The sequence below is a fragment of the Rhinolophus sinicus genome, linkage group LG05, assembly GCF_036562045.2.
Source record: "Rhinolophus sinicus isolate RSC01 linkage group LG05, ASM3656204v1, whole genome shotgun sequence".
Lineage (NCBI taxonomy): Eukaryota > Metazoa > Chordata > Mammalia > Chiroptera > Rhinolophidae > Rhinolophus > Rhinolophus sinicus.
In genome coordinates, this window is record NC_133755.1 from 172,037,295 (window position 1) to 172,062,590 (window position 25,296).

At 37.0% G+C, this 25,296-nt stretch overlaps 3 protein-coding genes across 3 annotated transcripts; 2 read left to right on the forward strand and 1 right to left on the reverse strand.

The window, feature by feature from the left end:
* Positions 1-94: 94 nt before the first annotated feature.
* On the forward strand, positions 95-3,905 carry LOC141571802 (VIP peptides-like). Its single transcript, XM_074333964.1, has 5 exons — positions 95-198; positions 1,021-1,110; positions 2,072-2,176; positions 2,921-3,046; positions 3,878-3,905. Exons 1-5 carry the CDS (start codon positions 95-97, stop codon positions 3,903-3,905), a joined length of 453 nt encoding a protein of 150 aa, XP_074190065.1.
* Positions 3,906-6,559: 2,654 nt separating this feature from the next.
* LOC141571726 (endogenous retrovirus group K member 113 Env polyprotein-like) lies at positions 6,560-10,803 on the reverse strand. Its single transcript, XM_074333720.1, has 2 exons — positions 10,272-10,803; positions 6,560-7,943 (listed from the first exon to the last, which is right to left on the reverse strand). The coding sequence occupies exon 2, from the start codon at positions 7,940-7,942 to the stop codon at positions 7,013-7,015; it is 930 nt and encodes a 309-aa protein (XP_074189821.1). The 5' UTR covers position 7,943; positions 10,272-10,803; the 3' UTR covers positions 6,560-7,012.
* Positions 10,804-15,988: 5,185 nt separating this feature from the next.
* Positions 15,989-23,797, forward strand: LOC109439837 (VIP peptides). Its single transcript, XM_074333965.1, has 6 exons — positions 15,989-16,092; positions 16,918-17,007; positions 17,971-18,075; positions 18,822-18,947; positions 22,750-22,822; positions 23,654-23,797. The coding sequence occupies exons 1-6, from the start codon at positions 15,989-15,991 to the stop codon at positions 23,795-23,797; spliced, it is 642 nt and encodes a 213-aa protein (XP_074190066.1).
* The last annotated feature ends 1,499 nt before the right edge of the window (positions 23,798-25,296 follow it).

Sequence of the window (25,296 nt, forward strand, 5' to 3'; positions counted from 1 at the left end):
ACCTCAATAAATTTAAAATAAAAAAGGAATTACCTGTCTGGGGACATTGTGGTTGGAAAATCTGATGTGACTCTCTCCCTTTCGTGGTGCAGAGATGGAAACCCGAAGGAAGCCCCAGCTCCTTGTGCGCCTGACAGTTTTCAGCGTGCTCTTCTCCCAAATGCTGGCTTGGCCTCTTTTCGAAGCACCTTTTCTGAAGTAAGTTCTCTTCCCATTCAGACAGTTGAAGATTCCATGTTTATCTAACTGAGAATTTTCTTTCTGTTAGTTTGAACAACTCAATTTTGCAAATTTGTATTATTTATTTAAATATTTTGTTGATATGTTTTGCAATATTTTCCCCACCATGTCAAGATGATTGTTCTTTTGTACATCTCTTACTAAAATCATATTAATACGTAAGATTAGAAACCCGAGGACCCCACAAAATTCATTGAACCTGAGTAACTATACAAACATAGAAAGATTCTTTGGACTTGATCAATACAAAGAAATATATCACATCAAAGAGAATTTTGAAGTAACTTTTTGACAATTAGAGGAAGAAAAGGAGTTAATACTCAGCTCTTGAGAAATATTTGAACCAAATGATGGTAAATATCAACAAATATACAAATTACTTCCAGTTTTCATGTTGAATATTAAAAATGCTTCAAAGTTTCTATTTTGCATAAAATCTTTCTTGTTGTGGAATATAACTTTGCAAAGCGAAGACATTACGAAGGAAGTGTACTTTGCTTAATGCTCAGGTAGGGCTGACCTGATTATCTCTTATGCTTAGGACACACGTCTTGTGAAAGTTGTATGGCATCTGTATTATGAGATAAACCTAAGTTTTACTATTAATATTCTCATAAACCATACAAGCCATTGTCAATTATGTTATCCATATTTTGTAAATGGGTATTACTTCCCGAGATTTTGCGTGCCTTACTTCAAATGATTGTAAAATCAAAGTGCCCCTCTGAGAAAGAAATGTATTCTACTTCTATTGTCTTTTCCTAACATACTGGGTGACAGAAAACCATTTGAAGGAGCAAATGTACTTGACCAAGCTATACTAACATTAGACACTGACACCTCGCCCAGCGCATTTGCTGAAAATGACAGGTGAGTTTATTTTATTGAGCTTCATTTTAGAAAATGTATCTCTATGAATCTTTCATTTTTGCGTCTCCATGAAGCTATTCCTGCAGCATAACACTGCAGGTTTCCACATGTCATGGCTTCCTCCAGCCTGACTTACTGCAGCTCTTGCAGCTGTCCATGATGTTCATGTACAGAGGTTGCAACAGGCCAGGATGAACCATCACTCACTTACATTCTGTTGCACAAAATTGAACATCAGAAATTATTCTAATTCTAGTAAAACTTCAGTATTTAGCATTCCATGATAGAGGAAGTTCTAAGGCAAGAGTTCCACATCTATGTAATGAAAAGATACCTAATAATAACAGCTACTCATTCACAGAACCACTTGTCAAAAGCAGCATTAAATTAGACACAGAGTAGCTCTATACTGAAGACAAAAACTGAACGCTGCCTCATTTGGACAGTAAAGTTGGTTAATAGGCCCTAAGATCCTCTCCAGTTTAAGATTTTATTTGCTAATATTTCTGGAGAAGAAAGAGCAAAAGGCATAAGAGTGTTTATCTTAAAATCAGGATAGTTTTTTCTTATATGTCCTTTCTCATGGTACATGAATAAAGCATTAGGAATCAATCAATCAATCAAAGATAAGAATTAATTTGAACATATTCCTTCCACTGATATTTCTCAGAGAAGATTTAGTTTGAAAGATTACATCAGTGAGCATTCATTATGAGGCATAATTCTAAAAGAGCCAGTTTCATTAATTTTTCAACATTTTGGGCTGCCAAAATAGAAAATATCTTTATATATATCACAAGAAAATATCTTTTCTTAGGTTATTAAGAAATCCTTCCGGACTTTAGCTTACACTAGAAACTTTCATAATAAGCTGATTAGTTTCTTTCTTATTCATTGATTCAAAATAATATTTTAGAAAACATTTTTAAAAATAATGGTGGTTCTTTCTTCTTTGTTTTAGGAATGCCAGACATGCTGAAGAAATTTTAACCAGTGACTATAAAAGACTCTTGGGTCAACTTCCCGCCAAAAGACATGTTGAGTCCTTTATTGGAAAACGAGATAGGTAAAGGGAATATATTATTTTTTTCAACAAGTGATATTTATTTAATCTGCAAATTATATTGTGAATGTTTACAATTTATTTCCTTTGTTCTAAATTCATAACTCTTGATAATATACAATTCAAAATTAATTTATATTCTCTAATAAAATATACCAGGCCCATGCATTAGAAAATCAGGCTTTCTTGTAATATCACACTCACTGGTTCAGAGACACCTATTTTAGTAAAAAGCAATCATTTGTGAATGTGCAATCCAACTAAAGCAGATGCACTAAAAATAAGACATAGTTTAAACTGAAGCAAATTTTAGCATTATCCATAGTACCTGTTTTTTAACTTCTTGCTCAAACCAAGCTTTGGAAGTTTCTTCTTTAACTGGACAATAGCTGGATATTTACTAGGTACTATTTAGGTTGAGTAGCTTTTTTAAAAGCACTTAGTTTTAAAGAAACTTCCTCCAAATGGCAGAACAAACTTCAAATATTTACCCAATTATGTTATTTTATATTTTTTTGCTCATTTACTACAGAAAGTGTTTTAACACACTCCCAGAAAATGCCAAAATGTGTTGGATTATTCCTATTCCTCTATTTTAGGTTTAGGTGTATTTTTCTTTCAGCATGTTCATGGAAGATAGATGGGTGTTGGAATTCGTTTTTATCTGACTCCAAAATATTTGGAACTTTGTTCTATTTACCATTTCTTGTTAAAATTCACTGATTTCTGTTTCCTCACATTTCATAGCAATAACATCTCAGAGGACAACGGCACAATGAAACGTCATTCGGATGGAATTTTCACTGACCTATACTCCCGCCACAGAAAAATAATAGCAATGAGAAATTATTTGAAGAAAGTTCTTGGTGATAGGTAAAGAAAGAGAAAACTTGGTAAAATTAGAAATTATAAATGACTTTCAAAAATAGGAGCTCTACATAATGGAGTCTTATCTGTCTCTCGGCCTCACTATCTATCTACACTCTGTAAAGCGGTGATTTTCCACCTTGGCTGCCATTAGGCTCCTTGGAGAAATGTTAAAATACTGATGTCTGGCCTTCCCCAAAACTCATGGCCAGAAGATTAGTGCCTCTAGGTGTATGGCCGTAGACATTGGTATTTTCTGGGTCCCCTCAGCAGATTCTATTGTGCCTCTAGAGTTAAAAATGATGAGTTAGAGGTATGTAGTCTGAATTTGGAAACAGGTTTTTATCAAAGTGCTGACATTTAAAACATGGAGCAAATCAATTAGCAATTTGGTATCACGTGGAACTCCCTTTTTGTGCATATTCAAACCTGATTTTACTAAATTCAGCCTTGAGTTCTTTTGACTGTTCAGATCCTGTAAAACCTGTGTCTCTCTGTGGTGATAGATATTGGAGAACAATAACAGGAAGTGGGGTGATCTCTCTTTTTATTCCAATTATTTTTGTTTAGATGGTGAGTACTAAGCACAATTCTGGTTGGGTGAGTTCAGACAAGATGACTACTTTTGCCTCCTGATTATAATTGTGTAACAATAGTTATAGCTGCTTTAAGGTTGAAGAACAATTCATAGATAATAACTAAAATCAAAGATCATCATTTAGCCCCCAGAGCACTTTACAGAGCACAGATAATACCATAGGTCACACATTATCTCTTCTTTAGATGCTTTGTCATCTAAGAGCCTTAACATGCACAATGTCTCTTTCTGATTGGCAGGTATAAGGAAAAACCTTCAGAGAGATGATGAAAAGTTCTTTGGAGCAAAGCTGATGACAACTCCCCAGTGGTGGGTATACCTGTGTTCTTCTTTTATTCTTACAAAAATCATTCAGTTATTTAAGTAGGTAAGAGTCACTTAATAACATACATCTTAGAGTTCTCACAATAAGACTTCATGTGAGAAGGATACTTCTGCCTGAAGAGAACCCCAAGCCAGTAGACAGCTTAAAAGGATTCCTGCAGGGTGGTGATCACCTAGCAGGGAAAGCTAAGAAGGAGGAAACAGTTTGGTATCTCCTAGTTTGCTCAGACATATTTCTATCCTGTCAAGATACAACACACAGAAGACTGTCTCACACTAATGAGAAACACTGGCTTTCTTTGGAGAATCCAGCCATGCTGCTTTTGCTAATTGAAGGTTTAGTCCCTCAGTCGACTATTAGTACCTCACTGACGTACAGGAAATATGACCATATTACAGCATGACTCGTTATTGTGAAAATAGCAAGGCACTCTGGGTCTAATTGTATTCCTAAATACAGCAAACTTCGTACAGCAAAAGTCCAATTTAGGTTATTTTACCTATAAAGTGAATACAGGTACTATGACTCCAATATCAGTCACTGTAAAATGTATTTTGTGAAGAGAAAACACAAATAGATTTCTTTCTGTTTATTAATTGACAAACTTGTTATCACAGTTGTTTTTATGTGTACATGGATACAAGACATATTTCTAACCTGAGTTACTTTAAGATGACACTATCCCATAAAAAATGTTTATGAGACTTTGCGAGTGCTTAGTCATCACTGTATCAGAGGTTGGCATAATTTTTTTAAAGGTTATCCAGTAAATATTTTTGGTTGTGGCTTATGATTTCCATTGCAACTACTCAGCTCTGCTGTAATATTGTGACAGTTGACACAGATAATATGTAAAATGAAAGGAGTGGGTGTGTGACAATAAAACTTTATTGCAAACATGAAGGTAAGCTAGACTCTACCTCTATCTAGGTCAAAAAGATTAAACTAGATGAGCTGAGGCTGAAGACAATTAATGGTCATTCTTCAGTTCCTGGAGCAAATGTCTAAAGTTTTCATTAGATTCTTCAAGAGTGGACAGGGTGTCTGGGAAGGCACCTGCACCATTGGTTGCTTCTGTCCACTGATTACTCAATCACCTCTAACAGAGATACAGGGTTGGGGGCTCTGCACCTGCCCATTCTTTCTTATAAAAGGATATTTCAGAGAAATGAGTGCCTTTGCTCAAAAAGCTACATAGTCTCACGTAGCTTCTTGAAAAAATGTGTATAAGAGGGAGTCTTCTCCAGTAAATTAAGAAATAAAATACACACTAGAACATTAAGGAAGATAAATCACTGGGTTTATTAGTTGTTTGGTCATTGATGAGATTCCACCCTCTGTTTCTTTTTTGAATGGGTAGCACTGAATAAATTATTTTGACAGAAAAACTTGTGGCTCCACCATTTGTGAAAATTACAAATGGGTGACTGTTAATCACTCACGAGAGAGCCCTTTCTCATTGTAGTTCCATTTGTGACAAACAATGCTTTGGAAGATGCCCTCTTGATAATACAGAACACGATCTCCTCTCACTGGCTGTTGACAGGGGAAAGAGAAACTGATGTGTATCAAGGGAGTGGAAAAGTGAATGAAACTAATACGCTAAAAAATTATATTTTTATACTTACATACCAATTCTTTCTTTTTCAGAATTTTTGAAGAGAAATGACTAGGTGAAGTAATTATACTTTGATTTTTGCATAAATAATTCAATAATCATCTTCAATATCAAAACCAAATAAAATACTGTGCTGGTCATGTTGTGAGTTATTTTATTCCAACATAACAACTGTTGCTTACATTGCAAATATTATTTAAGAGTTCTTAAATTTGTCTTTAACTCATGAAAATTCTCAAATACTCGAGGCTGTGTATCTTTTCTTACAAAATATGTTAATGTTACGTAAACATCAATTTAATTCCAATTATACGAGGCCTAATGGAAGGGTAGAGCAAAACTGACGTATTTATTTATAGAGTATACCATGTTTCCCCGAAAATAAGACCTACCCAGAAATAAGCCTTAGCATGATTTTTTAGGATGACATCCCTTGAACATAAGACCTAATGCATCTTTTGGAGCAAAATTAATAGCAGACCTGGTCTTATTTTTGGGGAAACATGGTGTTTCCCCAAACATGTTCTGCTCAGAAGAGTGGAGCACATAATCATTGTCTCCAAATTTGAATATTAAGCAGATGGAATGCTGTGTTACGTAAACCTCAAATTGTCTAAGAAATGAAATGAAGATTACATTTCCTCTAAGGTTAGAAGCAACTGGTAACAGTTTTACATTGAATTTGTCCACTGCGACGGGCCAGCCGTCACGAGTCGATGGGTTCCCGAATGGGGGAGTGGGAATGAATAAAAGACACTCTCACATATGATGGCGATCGCGGGACTTCAGTGATCCTGAAGACACTAAGTTTATTTTACTGCACCCATATAAGCAGTTTGAGCACGTGCAAGTATGTATTAACATAACAAATGTAAATTCTTTAGCTTTCACATAGAGGATACAAAATTCACCGAAACTCACAAGTAATTATCTTATCAATTGCCCTGATAGGCATCAGCCTTCTGTGTCACTGGCCGCTCCCACCAAATTCCTCAGCAGCTTACAAGCTCAAGCTCCCCTCAGGTGCAGGCAGAGACAATTGCCTCAGGGGGAGGAAACAGGTAGCATAAACCGAGCCATTCTGCAAAGCTCAGAGTTTCCTGTAACCATGGCTCCCCACATCTCCCCCTTTTTTATTTTATATGAACAAAATCCATCCAGTCAGGATGGTGAGGTGGCGGCGCCTGTCTTAGGCATCCCAGGACGCCTGCCTCAACTTACCCGTCATTGGTACTCATATTTTATCATACAAGCCCTGTCTTAGGTGTTGAAGCGGCTCCCAAGTATTTGCCCGTCCTTGACTAACCCGTCCCTCATAAATGCACAGGGGTGAGAGTCTTAAGACTTGCCTTAAGCTCAAGCTGATGGATGTCTAATGAGGATGGGGAGTAGGCACAGAACCAAACAGACACAGAAGCCCAATAAACCTACTCAAAGCATACTCAATTTCTTTAAAACCTGCAAACTTCTTTCAGCATACCAAGGTCCAGAAATATTAACAGGAAGCATAACAAAAGATGGTTGTTTAAGTATCATAACATGAGTTCCTAATGGTACCCAAGAAATACAATTTGCTAAAGAACAATTACTACAGGATACACTAAATTGATTTCCTATAAAGTGTACATTAACATTTCCAATCAACAGTGCATAAGGAGAAGGAACACAAGCAGATATATTAACAGTCTTAGCAACAGTAGTCCAATCTCTAGTCCCATCTTTCAAGACACTCACATGACTGCAGGGAGTGCCTGATTTACAGAACTCAACTATTTGAACAACTTCACCCATTACTCCCATAAGTCTCCATAATGAATTTTGCTGATATTGTGTATCAGAAGTCCAAAATCCAGAAGTCAGTTTTCGGGCCCATCCTGACTGGTTACTTCTTGACCAGTTAATGATGTATCTGCCTGTTCCAGGAATGTCATAACGAACAGGATCATTGCCAGGACAGTCTCTCCATGGGACAGTCTCAATATTTAATTTCAATCTTTTATTAAGACGAACAGTCCATCCAACTAAAGAGTCATTAATGTGCATAGTGACAGGAGAACTACGCAAGCACCAAGATGTTGACCTATTATTTGCAATACAAATAGGCAATCCCAAACCTATGCCATTGTAAGTGAAATTCTTTTCTAGTTGTTGTTTTATGTGTCCATCAGAGGGCAATCCTAAACGCCTGAGTATAATCTCAGGACCATCCCACACAGCGAGGTGGAGGATTGGTGGATCAGGTACATAAGCCCAATACGTCTGGTCAGGTTCCGCTTGGCAAAGCATCAGTAGCATCATCAATGGGCTGAGGGTCCACATGTCGCACCAATCTTTCTGGCAGCCACCGAGGGCCTTCTGCATCCTGTGGAAAAACACATACATGTCCTCGTCCCCATATGAGGACTGGATCTGGGCCTTGCCAAGAGCCCGTAAGTGGGTCTTTCCATTTGACCAAAGCCTGTGGGGCAGTAGAAGGATGCCAAAAGCGCTCTGCAGCACTCTTGCCATGGGCATCCAAGGTCAAAAATTTTGAATAAAGAGAGAATGAGACAAATAATTATGAGGTGTCAGGGGTATAACTCCCCTTTTTTATTTTTGTAAATTGATTTTTAACGTCCATGAGTACGCTCAACAATCCCTTGTCCTTGGGGATTGTAAGGAATGCCAGTAACATGATTGATTGAAAATTGCTGGCAAAATAGAGCAAATTTTTTGCTGGTATAACCTGAGCCATTATCTTTTTTAAGTTTTTTAGGAGTTCCAATCATGGCAAATGCAGCAAGACAATGTCTAATAACAATAGAATCTGGCTCCTTTTCATAATATTTTCGAGCTTCCAAGCGGCTCTCCTGAATTAAACTGGCCACAAATTCATAATAAGGTGTAAGATTTTTTTGTGCAGCCACATGGAGGTGTATCCATCTAAGTGGCCCTTCTTGCCACAACACTGCTGTGGGTGTATGTTTGGTGTCTAAAACATACACATATAGAGGTTTAGAATAATCTAAAAAAGAAACATGCTGTTGCTGAATGGCTTAAGAGACCTTAGAAAGAGCCTTCCGTGCAGGCTCAGTAAGAGACCTGGGTGAGGTCGGATCAGAATCTCCTTTTAAAATTTCAAACAGTGGTTTAAGATCTCCAGTAGTTAGTCCCAAAGAAGGGCGCAGCCAATTAATATCTCCCAACAGTTTTTGAAAATCATTAAGAGATTTAAGATGATCTTTCCTAAGCTCTATTTTTTGTGGAGTGAAATACTGAGGCAAACAACTGAAATCCCAAGTAAGAATAAGGCTCACTTTTCTGTACTTTCTCAGGTGCAATAATAAGACCTGAGGCTAGAAGGTTTTTTTTTTTATATCTGCAAAGCAAGCTAACAACATTCCTTCTTTCTTACAAGCCAATAAGATGTCATCCATATAATGAATGATATACACAGAAGGAAACTGTTTTCTGGTGTTATCAATTGCTTCACTAACAAACTTTTGACATAAAGTGGGGCTGTTTGCCATGCCTTGGGGAAAGGCAAGCATGAGCAATAAGCTTCCAATCCTCTGGAGGGGTGGCTTCAGTAGACAGACTATCCAAAATTGCCATGGTGAAAGGGGCAATAGGTCCATACTGCACACAAGCCTCTTTCAATTCTTTTATCTGCTTCCACTGGAAAGGCCTCCAATCCCTAACCCTACGTCCTGCCTGATCATATCTTTCAAAAATAGGATATACGCCAAACTGCTCTGTAGATTCCCCTTGCTTGTGAGCCTCTTCACAAGCTATTTGAAGAGGGGATAGTACAACAGAGTCCGATCCTGGCTTAACATAACTTGGCGAAGGCTCTGCAGGCATGTCCCAAACCGGGGACTGCAGCGGAGGTCTCCACCTACAGGACTCCTCAGGAGGTGGTGCAGAGGGATCAACTATGGGGGGATCTTTACCCCGAGGACAATTTCCTCCGTCTACAGCAACTTTAAGTTCTATCAACTGTCCCTGAATCTTTTTTATTTGATCTGCAAGAGAAAGTGCAGTATCTGCAAGTTGCTCGTCCTCCCGAGCCACAGCCACTAAAGGAGGGTTTTTGTCCCTATCATATTTGGCTGCCTCATCTTCTAATTTTTCCTGATCCTGAGGTTTTAAATCTTCCCGGTGCTCGACCGGAGTTTCCTGATAAACAGGCTCTTTATTAACCTTAAGAACTCCCTCTAACAACTTTGCGCTCTCTCCCTCCTCATCACCGGCTTGTTTTACTTTCTCTAATTTGCATTCCTCATGTTTAAGGTTCAAACAGTCTCGGATCAAAGTCCACAGTCCAAATGTTTCAATCGGAACCTGTTGAGGCCCGTGGTCAGTGTAAAAATCCTTTAATTGTTTTCCCACTTTCTGCCAGGTTCCCAGACTGACCGTTCCTTCTTCTGGAAACCACGGACAAACTTCTTTTGTAAATTCTAAAAACTTATCTAACTGTTCTCTGCTCACCCGACAGCCACGGGCGGCAAGCAATTTCTTAAGTCCTCTAACATACAGGTCCTTGCTGCTAGCGTGACCCATTCTTTTCCCTAACTCGGTCCTTCTTTCAAACAAAGAAACAATCAGGTGCCCTTCTGGATTGGGGCCCAATCAAGCTCCGTGACAAAAAGTCGTGGAACTATCAATCATTCACACATTCATTCAACCGAGGGGATCGTGTCTCACTCACCGTGCATCCACTGATTCAGCTCTTATACAAGCCGGGGCCCTTTCCACGCGGTGTTCCTCACTGTTACCCCCGTATTCGAGCCCCACGTTGGGCGCCAAGTGCGACGGGCCAGCAGTCACGAGTCGATGGGTTCCCGAATGGGGGAGTGGGAATGAATAAAAGACACTCTCACATATGATGGCGATCGCGGAACTTCAGTGATCCTGAAGACACTAAGTTTATTTTACTGCACCCATATAAGCAGTTTGAGCACGTGCAAGTATGTATTAACATAACAAATGTAAATTCTTTAGCTTTCACATAGAGGATACAAAATTCACCGAAACTCACAAGTAATTATCTTATCAATCGCCCTGATAGGCATCAGCCTTCTGTGTCCGGGAACTGGCCGCTCCCACCAAATTCCTCAGCAGCTTACAAGCTCAAGCTCCCCTCAGGTGCAGGCAGAGACAATTGCCTCAGCGGGAGGAAACAGGTAGCATAAACCGAGCCATTCTGCAAAGCTCAGAGTTTCCTGTAACCATGGCTCCCCACAGTCCACTAAATACATGTGATTTTCATTTTATTTATTCACTCATTCTTTACAAAAAGATATTTTGAAATGTAAACCGTAAATAAAACACAGTGAGATGGTATTAAAAATTCAAGGGTATTCTGATCTATTTGGCCTCTATTTGAATGCCTCAAAGATGGAGCACATGGAAAAATTTTGAAATGAGAGGGCGGGGAAAGTATTTCAGAGTTACTGTCCAAGAGACAATTTCAGTAAATGCACTACACTGCATAACTAACTTCAGGATTTCTACTCAGAAACAGTAATAGATGTTAAAAAACCTTTTGTTTAATATAGAGCAGACTTTGAAAAGCTTTTCCCATAAAGGCCCAGATAGTATGTATTTGCAGCTTTGAGGATCATTCAGTCTCTGTCATAGTGATTCTACTCTGCCATGCAGCACGAAGCAACCATAGGCAATATTTTAACGATTGTGCATGGCTGAGCTTAAACAGAACTTTATTTATGGACATTAAAACTTAAATTTAATATCATTTTTATATGCCACTATATATACATATATATATGTGTGCCACTATATATACTCTGAAATAATGGTTTTTACAATATAACTGGTTATGTTATATTATATTGTAAAAAGCATTCTAATATTATAAAAACTATTGTTATCTTTCATATATAATATAATATAATATAATATAATATAATATAATATAATATAATATAATATAATATATATGTATATATATTATGACCAGTTATATTGTAAAAACCATTCTTATCTTTCAGAATATATGAGACAGATGATAGATTGGATTTGGTTCATGGGTTATAGTTTGCCAGCTGTTGATGCAGTTTAGGTATAACCACAAATTTGATGATATACTTCTCTTCAAAGTCTGCAAACACCTTGTCCTATGAGTTCAATAAATACAACTCCAAAGACTTTATAAATTGAAACCAATGACTGGGAGTCTTTTATGTAAGACCATTCCATATTTTTTCTCCTTTTTTTGTTTCAGCCTTAGAAACACAGAAGATGCAACAATAGTATTAAATAATACCAAACGAAAGAAAAATAAAAACCTTTTCATTTTTCCCATACAAATCATTCATTTCATTCTGCTCAGCAAACATTAACAGGGACTTATAATGTACTAGGTGCTGGAGATATAATAATGCATAAGAGTTAGTTCCAGTAGGAGACACAGTTAGATCAATTGATCATTTCATTTCAGTGTAGAAAATACTATGAAAGAAAAATACAGAAAGAGAGCTAGAAACGCAAGTCTAGACGGGTGAGAAAAGACATTCTAAAAGAGTGATGAATCATTTACTTTTTAGAAAACATTTCTTTTTCCTTTGTGAAAATATACTTTTACAAGGATTTCACTAGCTTGGACCAATGTTTAATGAGATTAAAATAGTCGCCAATATACTAATCAAACATTAGCCAGGGGATAATGTATGCCCATTATTTCTTTGAGGAACTAAAAAGCAGTTCATTTATTGTTTAGTGAGACTAACTCTAAAAAAAACAAACTATGGACATGGCAGATAATTTTTTTAAAAAGATAAAATTGGTAAAACTTGGAAAAATCATCCTATAAGAAAACTCAGATTTGAAGATTGGAAAGAAGTATTGGACATTACACCAAAAGAATTTTTTAAAAAATGTAGAAAGATTTGATGTCCAAAGCAAATACAGTTGAAAGGAGCACCATCCCAGTCTCATGCACCCACTTACCTAACACAGATCCTGAGCCCCTGGGATGTGTCAGGCACCAATAACATTTATAACAGAATTAGAAAATATAATCCTAAAATTTATATGGAACAATAAAAGACCCCAAATAGCTATGGCAATCTTGAGAACTAGAATAAAGTGGGAGGTACCATGCTACCCTACATCACATCATACTACAAAGGAATAGTAACCCAAAAAGCATGGTATTGACATAAAACCAGACACATAGATCAACGGAAGAGAATGGAGAGCTTAGGAATAAATCCATGCCTATATGGTCATTCAATATATACTAACGAAAGCAAGAACTGATGTGGGGTAAAGACATTCTATTTAATAAATGGTACTGGGAAAATTGGACAGACACAATGAAAAAAAAGAAGCTGGACCACCTTCTTACACCATATACAAAAGTAAGTTCAAAATGGAGTGAACCCTTAAATGGAAGACCTGAAACAATAAAAGTACTAGGAGAAAATATAGGGAGTAAATTTGTAGATATTACCCTTAGTGATATTCTAACTTACATATCCCCTTGACAAGGGAAGCAAAAGAAGAAATATACATGTGGGATTACATCAAACTAAAAAAGTTTTTTCATAGCAAAGGAAACCATCAAAAAAATGAAAAAGACACCAAAAAAACATGGTACAGAATGGGAAAGGATATTTGCCAATGGTACATCTGATAAGAGGTTAATATCAAATATCTATAGAGAAATCATACAACCCAACAATACAAAAACAAACAACCCAATTAAAAAATAGGGTGTGGACGTGAAGATAGATTTCTCTGAAGAGGACATACAGATGGCCTACAGACTTATGAAAAAACGCTCTACCTCACTAATAATTAGAGAAATGCAAATAAAAACCACAGTGGGATACCACCTCACCCTGGTCAGAATGGTATCATCAATAATTCAACAAACAACCAGTGCTGGCAAGGATGTAGAGAAAAGGGATCCCGCATGCACTGCTGGTGGGATTGCAGATTGGTGCAGCCACTATGGAATAAGTGTATCATTATTGCTGATTAAAGATTAAAACATTTCACATGAAACTTCGTACCTTTTTTAATTTAAAAAAGAGAAAGTCTCCTCTTTATCTGTTACATCTTAAGTCACTCACCATAAATATATAAATCAGATATAAGGACAATTGAACAAGAACCTCTAGTCCTATTCATCCCGTGGGAGCACAGCTGTGACGTATTTCAGAGAGCTTTGTGATTGCTCAGCCCAAGCACAACCCTATAAAATGAAGGGCCTTGAAATGCTGGTCAGGGTAGAGTGCAAAGCAGCTGCTGGCAATAATACCAACCCTTAGCCAGGACGAGGTTCTGGTTCAGCTTTGAGGGCAGAGAACTGGTGGAGCCAAAGACAAGCTTCCCAGGTCAGAGAGTAAGTACAGAAATGTCTCACACTCCACATGTGAAGGGCTTCTCTGAATTATTTGTGTTGGCAGATGCTTTCCCTGCTTGCTCTTTTACTCAATACTAACTTTTTTTTAAATTACGTTTTCATGTAGGATTTTATTTTTAGTTTTTGTGTGAATATAAATTTTTGACTGAAGGGACCCTTGGGTATACATATTTTTGAAGTTTTCAACTCATTTTTTAAGTTTTCTTCTTTCTATGTCAATTTTTGATTATGTGAACCTAAGGAACATTTATTTTTCACTTCAAGTTGAAATGCCATGATTTTTATAGACACAGAAAGAAACAGCCTTGAACATTTAACTGTCTACCTAGAAACTATTTGGAAATATAATGTACATGTGGATTAGGTTTAAAAACACATTCTATTTTAAATATAGTTGTCATGCAGTGTCATACGGGGCCTCAGCTTCCGCTCCCCACATAAGAAGTTAGGATATGGAGAGGCCAAAAAAGGAACACACTCAGAGCCATAGATAGGGGAGTCATTCCAGTATATTCTCGCTGGCGGCTGGGTTGGAGACAGAGGAAGCAGGAGCCACACTATCCGCAACCTGCCATCCACTTCTGTCTGCCAACCAACCTCACTTGCTAGCTGCAATCCTCCGTGCTAAATGCAATCGCTCTTGCTAGCTCGACCACCATCTTTTTGCTAGCCCCCATTTGCTGCTAGTGCAGCCATGGCAGTTATATTAGTGGCCAATGGCTCACTAGTTACAGCTGACGGCCAACTAGCCACAGCTGATGGCCATCCAATCACAGTTGATGGCCATTTACTACCCGAGTGAGAACCTTTCCACGTGAGGACACGAGCCTGGAAACTGCACTCCTGGCTCTGTCCCCACAATAGTTTTCTATCTGTGGCAAAAATTATTTCAATGGTAATATGTGGTTCAATGATTTTTTTTTTGGTATTAATATTCACTATTAATTGAGCTAAATTGTTCAAGCCCATATGTAAGGAAATGAGTTTCCAGTAAGATCTACAAAACATTGAAAAAGAAATATATATAAAATACAATTTTTATGCTAATAGACATACCTCAGTTTTATATTAATCAGATGCAAAATTTACAGTAGAAGAACAATCCGTTTTTTTGAAACTATTTGAAAAGATACTAAACTTGAATGCCACAACTATGTAATAAGGATAAGTCCCCTGCGGATACTTCTAGCACCATATGAATATGGCATTTAGTATGTACTTGTGCCAACTATGTGCCTGGTGAGACATCACCAGCAGGTGAAAGGGATCCTAATTTTTATTCAAGCCTTTGTCACCGAGAGAAATCTTCTTGATTTTAAAAGGAATCATAATGCGTTTAACTCTTTCTAGCAGATGAAAATTATTTTCTAAACTCTGCAATAAAGTTTAGAAATTTCTGCTAGACACTCAGGATTCCTGTATATCTATCACCCCAAACTTGAAAACACTTATTTATAAATATATATGTACCTGTAATTTCATTGCTGCATTATTAATGGTGGCAAACATATAGAGACAACCTAAGTGTCTTGTGAGAGTTGATTGGATAAAGAAGCTGTGGTACATAGGTAAAATGGAATACTACTCTGTCATTAAAAATCATTCAATATTGCCATTTTCAAAAACATGGACAGATCTTTCGAGTATCATGCTCAGTGAAAAGAGTCAGAGAGGAAAGGACCAGAACCATAAGATTTCACTCATATGTGGGACATAAAACAGAAAGCAACAAATGGACAAGAATAAAAGGAAAGTCATAGACGTAGGCAACAGTATGGTGGTTACCAGAGACTAAAGGACATGGGGGAGGAAGAAGAAGGGTAAAGGGGTGAAATATATAGTGACAGACTGAGACTAGACTTTGGGTGGTGAGCACAGAATATGTAAATGATGTGTTAGAGAATTGGACACCTGAAACTCGCATAATGTTATTAGCAAATGTTACCTCAATAAATTTTAAAAAAAGAATGACCTGTCTGGAGACATAGTGGTTGAAAAATCTGATGTGACTCTCTCCCTTTCGTGGTGCAGAGATGGAAACCCAAAGGAAGCCCCAGCTCCTTGTGCACATGACTCTTTTCAGCGTGCTCTTCTCACAAATGCTGGCTTGGCCTCTTTTCGAAGCACCTTTTCTGAAGTAAGTTCTCTTTCAATTCAGACAGTTGACAATTGCATGTTTATCCACCTGAGAATTTCCTTTCTGTTAGTTTGAACAACTCAATTTTGCAAATTTGTATTATTTATTTAAATATTTTGTTGATATGTTTTGCAATATTTTCCCCACCATGTCAAGATGATTGTTCTTTTGTACATCTCTTACTAAAATCATATTAATACGTAAGATTAGAAACCCGAGGACCCCACAAAATTCATTGAACCTGAGTAACTATACAAACATAGAAAGATTCTTTGGACTTGATCAATACAAAGAAATATATCACATCAAAGAGAATTTTGAAGTAACTTTTTGACAATTAGAGGAAGAAAAGGAGTTAATACTCAGCTCTTGAGAAATATTTGAACCAAATGATGGTACATATCAACAAATATACAAATTACTTCCAGTTTTCATGTTGAATATTAAAAATGCTTCAAAGTTTCTATTTTGCATAAAATCTTTCTTGTTGTGGAATATAACTTTGCAAAGCGAAGACATTACGAAGGAAGTGTACTTTGCTTAATGCTCAGGTAGGGCTGACCTGATTATCTCTTATGCTTAGGACACACATCTTGTGAAAGTTGTATGGTATGTATATTATGGGAGTAACCAAAATTTTACTATTAATACTCTCATAAACCATACAAGCCATTGTCAATTATGCTATCCATATTTTTTAAATGGGTGATACTTCCCAAGATTTTGAGTGTTTTATTTCTAATGCTTGTAAAATCGAAAGTGCCCCCTCTGAGAAAGAAATGTATTCTACTTCTATTGTCTTTTTCCTAACATACTGGGTGACAGAAAACCATTTGAAGGAGCAAATGTACTTGACCAAGCTATACTAACATTAGACACTGACACCTCGCCCAGCGCATTTGCTGAAAATGACAGGTGAGTTTATTTTTATTGAGCTTCATTTTAGAAAATGTATCTCTATGAATCTTTCATTTCTGGGTCTCTATGAAGCTATTCCTGCAGCATAACACTGCAGGTTTCCACGTGTCATGGCTTCCTCCAGCCTGACTCACTGCAGCTCTTGCAGCTGTCCATGATGTTCATGTGCAGAGGTAGCAACAGGCCAGGATGAGCCAATCACTCACTTACATTCTGTTGCACAAAATTGAACATCAGAAATTATTCTAATTCTAGTAAAACTTCAGTATTTAGCATTCCATGATAGAGGAAGTTCTAAGGCAAGAGTTCCACATCTATGTAATGAAAAGATACCTAATAATAACAGCTACTCATTCACAGAACCACTTGTCAAAAGCAGCATTAAATTAGACACAGAGTAGCTCTATACTGAAGACAAAAACTGAACGCTGCCTCATTAGGACAGAAAAGTTGGTTAATAGGCCCTAAGATCCTCTCCAGTTTAAGATTTTATTTGCTAATATTTCTGGAGAAGAAAGAGCAAACGGCATAAGAGTGTTTATCTTAAAATCAGGATAGTTTTTTCTTATATGTCCTTTCTCATGGTACATGAATAAAGCATTAGGAATCAATCAATCAATCAAAGATAAGAATTAATTTGAACATATTCCTTCCACTGATATTTCTCAGAGAAGATTTAGTTTGAAAGATTACATCAGTGAGCATTCATTATGAGGCATAATTCTAAAAGAGCCAGTTTCATTAATTTTTCAACATTTTGGGCTGCCAAAATAGAAAATATCTTTATATATATCACAAGAAAATATCTTTTCTTAGGTTATTAAGAAATCCTTCCGGACTTTAGCTTACACTAGAAACTTTCATAATAAGCTGATTAGTTTCTTTCTTATTCATTGATTCAAAATAATATTTTAGAAAACATTTTTTAAAATAATGGTGGTTCTTTCTTCTTTGTTTTAGGAATGCCAGACATGCTGAAGAAATTTTAACCAGTGACTATAAAAGACTCTTGGGTCCACTTCCCGCCAAAAGACATGTTGAGTCCTTTATTGGAAAACGAGATAGGTAAAGGGAATATATTATTTTTTCCAACAAGTGATATTTATTTAATCTGCAAATTATATTGTGAATGTTTACAATTTATTTCCTTTGTTCTAAATTCATAACTCTTGATAATATACAATTCAAAATTAATTTATATTCTCTAATAAAATATACCAGGCCCATGCATTAGAAAATCAGGCTTTCTTGTAATATCACACTCACTGGTTCAGAGACACCTATTTTAGTAAAAAGCAATCATTTGTGAATGTGCAATCCAACTAAAGCAGATGCACTAAAAATAAGACATAGTTTAAACTGAAGCAAATTTTAGCATTATCCATAGTACCTGTTTTTTATCTTCTTGCTCAAACCAAACATGGGAAGATTCTTTCTTTAACTGGACAATCGCTGAATATTTACTAGGTACTGTTTAGGAAGAATAGCTTTTTAAACAGCACTTATTTTTAAGAAATTTCTTCCTAAAGGCAGAGCACAACTTCAAATATTCACCCATTTATGTTATTTTGTAAAGTATTTGCTCATTTACTACAGAAAGTGTTTTAACACACTCCCAGAAAATGCCAAAATGTGTTGGATTATTCCTATTCCTCTATTTTAGGTTTAGGTGTATTTTTCTTTCAGCATGTTCATGGAAGATAGATGGGTGTTGGAATTCGTTTTTATCTGACTCCAAAATATTTGGAACTTTGTTCTATTTACCATTTCTTGTTAAAATTCACTGATTTCTGTTTCCTCACATTTCATAGCAATAACATCTCAGAGGACAACGGCACAACGAAACGTCATTCGGATGGAATTTTCACTGACCTATACTCCCGCCATAGAAAAATAATAGCAATGAGAAATTATTTGAAGAAAGTTCTTGGTGATAGGTAAAGAAAGAGAAAACTTGGTAAAATTAGAAAGTATAAATGACTTTCAAAAATAGGAGCTCTACATAATGGAGTCTTATCTGTCTCTCGGCCTCACTATCTATCTACACTCTGTAAAGCGGTGATTTTCCACCTTGGCTGCCATTAGGCTCCTTGGAGAAATGTTAAAATACTGATGTCTGGCCTTCCCCAAAACTCATGGCCAGAAGATTAGTGCCTCTAGGTGTATGGCCGTAGACATTGGTATTTTCTGGGTCCCTCAGCAGATTCTATTGTGCCTCTAGAGTTAAAAATGATGAGTTAGAGGTATGTAGTCTGAATTTGGAAACAGGTTTTTATCAAAGTGCTGACATTTAAAACATGGAGCAAATCAATTAGCAATTAGGTATCACATGGAACTCCCTTTATGTGCATAGTCAAACCTGATTTTACTAAATTCAGCCTTGAGTTCTTTTGACTGTTCAGATCCTGTAAAACCTGTGTCTCTCTGTGGTGATAGATATTGGAGAACAATAACAGGAAGTGGGGTGATCTCTCTTTTTATTCCAATTATTTTTGTTTAGATGGTGAGTACTAAGCACAATCCTGGTTGGGTGAGTTCAGACAAGATGAGTCACTTTCCCCCCCCGATTATATTGGGTAAGAACAGTTATAGCTGCTTTAAGGTTGAAGAACAATTCATAGATGATAACTAACCTAGAACATAATTATTTAGCCCTCAGAACACTTTGCAGAACACAGATAATAGAGTAGGTTGCACACTATCTCTTCTTTAGATGCTTTCTCATCGAAGAGCCTTAACATGCATAATGTCTCTTTCTGATTGGCAGGTATAAGGAAAAACCTTCAGAGAGATGATGAAAAGTTCTTTGGAGCAAAGCTGATGACAACTCCCCAGTGGTGGGTATACCTGTGTTCTTATTTTATTCTTACAGCAATCATTCAGTTATTTAAGTAGGTAAGAGTTACTTAATGAGATACATCTTAGAGTTCTCACAATGAGACCGCACCTAAGAAAGATACTTCTACCTGAACAACTCAAGCCAGTAGACAGCTTAAACCAATTCATGCAGATTGGTGATCACCTAACAGAGAAAGCTAAGAAGAATTAAACAGTTTAGTATCTCCTCGTTTGCTCAGTCATATTCCCATCATTCTGTCAACATGTAACACAGTGGAGACTGACACACACTAATGAGAAACACTGGCTTTCTTTGGAGAATCCAGCCATGCTGCTTTTGTTAATTGAAGATTTAGTCCCACAATCGACGGCTAGCACCTCGCTGAAGTACAGGAAACACAAACAAATTACAGCGTGACTCGTTATTGTGAAAATACCAAGGCACTCTGGGTCTAATTTTATTCCTAAATACAGCAAACTTCCTGCTGCAAAAGTCCAATTTAGGTTATTTTACCGATAAAGTGAATGTAGGTACTATGACTCCAATGACAGTCACTGTAAAATGTGTTTTGAGTTGTGAAAACACAAATAGGTTTTTTCGTTTGTTAACTGATTAAGTTGTTATCACAGTTGTTATATGTGTACATGGATACAAAACATATTTGTAACCTGAGTTACTTTAAGGTTGACATTAGCCCATAAAACATGTTTATGAGACTTCACAAGTTTTTAGTCATCACTGTATTAGAGGCTGTATTAAATTTCTTTAAAGGCTATGCAGTAAATATTTTTGGTTGTGGCTTATGGTTTCCATTGCAACTACTCAGCTCTGCTGTAATATTGTGACAGTTGACACAGACAGTATGTAAAATGAAAGGGAATGGGTGTGTTACAATAAAACTTTATTTGTAAAACCTGAAGGTAGGGTAGACTCCAACCTCTGACTAGGTCAGATAGATTAAACTGGATGAGCTTTGACTGAAGAAAATTCATGGTCTTTCTTCAGTTCCTGGAGCAAATATCTTAGGTTTTCATTAGATTCCTCAAGAGTGGACAGGGTGTCTGGGAAGACACCTGCGCCATTGGTTGTTTCTGCCCACTGATTACCATTCTCCTCTAGCAGAGATACAGGGTTGGGGGCTCTGCACCTGCCCATTCTTTCTTATAAAAGGATATTTCAGAGAAATGAGTGCCTTTGCTCAAAAAGCTACATAGTCTCACGTAGCTTCTTGAAAAAATGTGTATAAGAGGGAGTCTTCTCCAGTAAATTAAGAAATAAAATACACACTAGAACATTAAGGAAGATAAATCACTCGGGTTTATTAGTTGTTTGGTCATTGATGAGATTCCACCCTCTGTTTCTTTTTTGAATGGGTAGCACTGAATAAATTATTTTGACAGAAAAACTTGTGGCTCCACCATTTGTGAAAATTACAAATGGGTGACTGTTAATCACTCACGAGAGAGCCCTTTCTCATTGTAGTTCCATTTGTGACAAACAATGCTTTGGAAGATGCCCTCTTGATAATACAGAACACGATCTCCTCTCACTGGCTGTTGACAGGGGAAAGAGAAACTGATGTGTATCAAGGGAGTGGAAAAGTGAATGAAACTAATACGCTAAAAAATTATATTTTTATACTTACATACCAATTCTTTCTTTTTCAGAATTTTTGAAGAGAAATGACTAGGTGAAGTAATTATACTTTGATTTTTGCATAAATAATTCAATAATCATCTTCAATATCAAAACCAAATAAAATACTGTGCTGGTCATGTTGTGAGTTATTTTATTCCAACATAACAACTGTTGCTTACATTGCAAATATTATTTAAGAGTTCTTAAATTTGTCTTTAACTCATGAAAATTCTCAAATACTCGAGGCTGTGTATCTTTTCTTACAAAATATGTTAATGTTACGCAAACATCAATTTAATTCCAATTATACGAGGCCTAATGGAAGGGTAGTAAGAGAGCAAAACTGACGTATTTATTTATAGAGTATACCATGTTTCCCCGAAAATAAGACCTACCCAGAAATAAGCCTTAGCATGATTTTTTAGGATGACATCCCTTGAACATAAGCCCTAATGCATCTTTTGGAGCAAAAATTAATAGCAGACCTGGTCTTATTTTTGGGGAAACATGGTGTTTCCCCAAACATGTTCTGCTCAGAAGAGTGGAGCACATAATCATTGTCTCCAAATTTGAATATTAAGCAGATGGAATGCTGTGTTACGTAAACCTCAAATTGTCTAAGAGAATATGAACAAAATAAAAATTCTTCCTTCAAAAAAGATTTTCAAAAAATGTTATGCATTCCCACATCAGCAGGCAAACTTTACTTTGAATGGGATTAACAGTCTCTTGAATTTGGATCTCTAACTGCCAAAGGCTCTCTTCTGATGTAGTGTTGCAATGAAAGAGAATGGCCTCTGCTTCTGACTGGACTTTTCTTTTATACTTGTGTTAAGTATGTGTAGGATGTAAACTGAGTAGAGCATTTGTTTCTCAGTAATATTTTTTCACGTAATCACTCAAAAATGTTTGCTCATATCAGCCTCCATCAATGAAAGTACATTTGGAGACACAACTATTTTCCGAAAATGATTCCATGAAATTATATATAGCAAATAAAGACCATTGATTGTCATTGCAAATAATTTCTATTGTTTTGATTAATTTAAAGGAAATAGCAGTGCCTTGTTTTAGCACTAAAATTGTATGCACTAGATAGGTCTTTTTGATATGTAAGGTAGGACTATCTGAATGTTTTATTATGTGTGAGTCCTAAAATAACAGTGACTTAAATAAGAGAGAACTTCCTAATGCACATATTTTTATGTGAAGATGTTTTCTTTTTAAAATTCAAGCTATAAATTTAAATTCTTACTAAATAGGCTTATAGAAATGAAAGAGCAAGTGGGAATCAGACAGATCCCAACCATTAATGAAGAATCAATATCATCACAGGCAAAGCTTCGCTCATTTTCCTTTCCTACAATTAGAAAGGATGGCTACATAAGGAGAGTGCAGAACTACAAGTAATTGCTAAGTGGTTGCCACAAGTTGAGGTGAAGTAGACTAATTATATCATTTTTAATATCTAATTTCAACATTATAAAATATTTAAGTGAATTTTGTATACAAAACACTGCAGGGAGAACAAAAAACTTCGAGATGCTATTTACACAAAAGAAATTTATAAAGATGCAATGGGGACTTAGTAGTAGTGGCATTTGACTGTCAATGTAAGCAATTTTATTTTATTAATGTAAATGGTGTTCAACTTCTTTCCTATACTTTCAAGAACTGTACATTGACTGCCTCTGATGTGCCATGTAGATATCTGAGAGTTGGGTTGTGGGCAGAGGGAACAGCAAGTTCCAGTGAGAAAGGGTCCCAGCGTATCTGGACAGCAAGGAGGGCAGTGCGGCCGGACCCGTGTGCACTGGAAAGGGCTGAGCAGGAGATGAGGTGAGAGAGGTCACCAAGGACCAGACCTCGTGGGGCCTCACAGGCTATGGAAGGACTTGAGGACTGAGATGAGGAGATGGTACGGAGTTTGGGACAAGAATGTGACATTATCTGAATTCCATTTTATCAGAGTCATTCAGGCTGCTACATTGGGAATAGGGTGAAGGCCTGGAGGGGTGCTAGGGATGGAAACACGGAGACAAACGAGGAGGCTACTGCCACGAATCAGGTGAAACACGACGGTGGCTACCAGGGCACAGACAGTGCAGGTGGGGAGCAGTGGAGTCTGAATACGTCTTGAGAGTGAGTCACATTATTTGCTTATAGATTGAGGATATGAAAGAGCAAAGTCCAGAATGTTTCCAGGTAAATCACCTGAGCAACTTGAAGGATGGACAAGATGGGAGGAAGGAGCTTCCAGCACAGGATGAGGAGCTCAGATTTGGACATTTCAAAGCTGATGCTGAATAGAGTTGGAGACACACCTGAGGAGTCCTGAGGAGATGCTGTGCTGAAGACAAGCAGTTAGGAGGCTTCAGTATATACATGAGATTTAAAGGCACAAGTCATTAGATCTCCAAGGGACCAAATGTAGCTGACAAAGCATCTCAACACAAGATCCCTGGGTAGGTTCATTCACTCGGCTGCCACAACAAAGGACCACAGAATGGGGGCTTAAACATCAGAAGTTATTTTCTCTCAGTTCAGAAGCAGATGTCCAATATCAGTGTGCTGCCCTTCTGACGACTGAGAAGGACTATCTGACCCATGCCCTTCCCTGGCTTCTGGTACTTTGCTGGCAATTCTTGACCTGTGGAAGCATCACCACACTCTGCCTTAAACTTCACATGTTGTTATCTCTGTTTGTGTGTGTGTGTGCTAGTGTGAACATGTGTTTGTCTCCAATTTCCCCTTTTCAGGAGGACACTTGGCATAATGGATCAGGGCCCATGCTAATGACCATTTCAATTCAGTTTCCCCTGTAAAAAAACACCTATCTCCAAATAAGGCCACATTCTGAGGTACTCAATTTTAGGAGTTCACCAATTGAATTTGGGGGGACACAGTTCAGCCAATCACACTGAGGTTCTCCATCATTAATAGGCTGGGATATTAAGGTAAAATGGGGTAAAAAGGAATGAAAGAAAGAGCTAGTGAAAGGATAAAAATAAGAAAGTGTGCAGTTTTGTAATACAAGTAAAAAAAGTCTTCCAAGGAAGAAGTCTTCATTCACAAATTTATAAGCTGGGGCTGTGAAAAATAAAAATCACATACTGGTTTTTTAAACAAGTATTTATAAGGAAACTACTATGTGCTCAGCACTGTTCTATATTCTGGTGATACAACACTGAACAAAACACATGCAAAATTCTGTCTGCATAGAGCTTACATTGCATTGAAGGAAACAGATGAGAAGAAAATAGTTACAGAAAATACATATTCTGTTGGAAAATAATGAGTTCTGAGGACAAAAATTATTGCACAGAAAGAAGATATTAAGTGTTAAAAAACAAAAGGTTTCAAATTTAAGATGGATGTCCAAGAGTAGGCCTCACCATAGGGTGTACTTGAAAACAAAAGCCCAGAAAGAATGACCTTCGAGTATCCATGGGAAGATCATTCTAGACAGAAGGAATTCCACATGCAAAAACCCTGAGCTTGGGGCTTACCTAATATTATAAGGAACAGAGAGGAGGTCAATTTGACTGAATGGAGAATTATTAAAGTACATTGTAAGAGAGAACATCAGAGAAGTTTTAAGGAACGGGACTGCATGTTAAATCACAGGTCAGAGCAAAGCTTTGCTTCTCTTTGCGAATGAGATGGGAAGCCATCGTTACAATGGCTCCCTCCCAGCACAGCCTAAAAAGAAAACGACCACCAATAATGTCTACACCTAGTGACCTCAGACATTCTAGTTTCTCTTTTCTGTTTTCTTTTCCTTCTTTCCTCCTTTCCTTCCTTTTTTC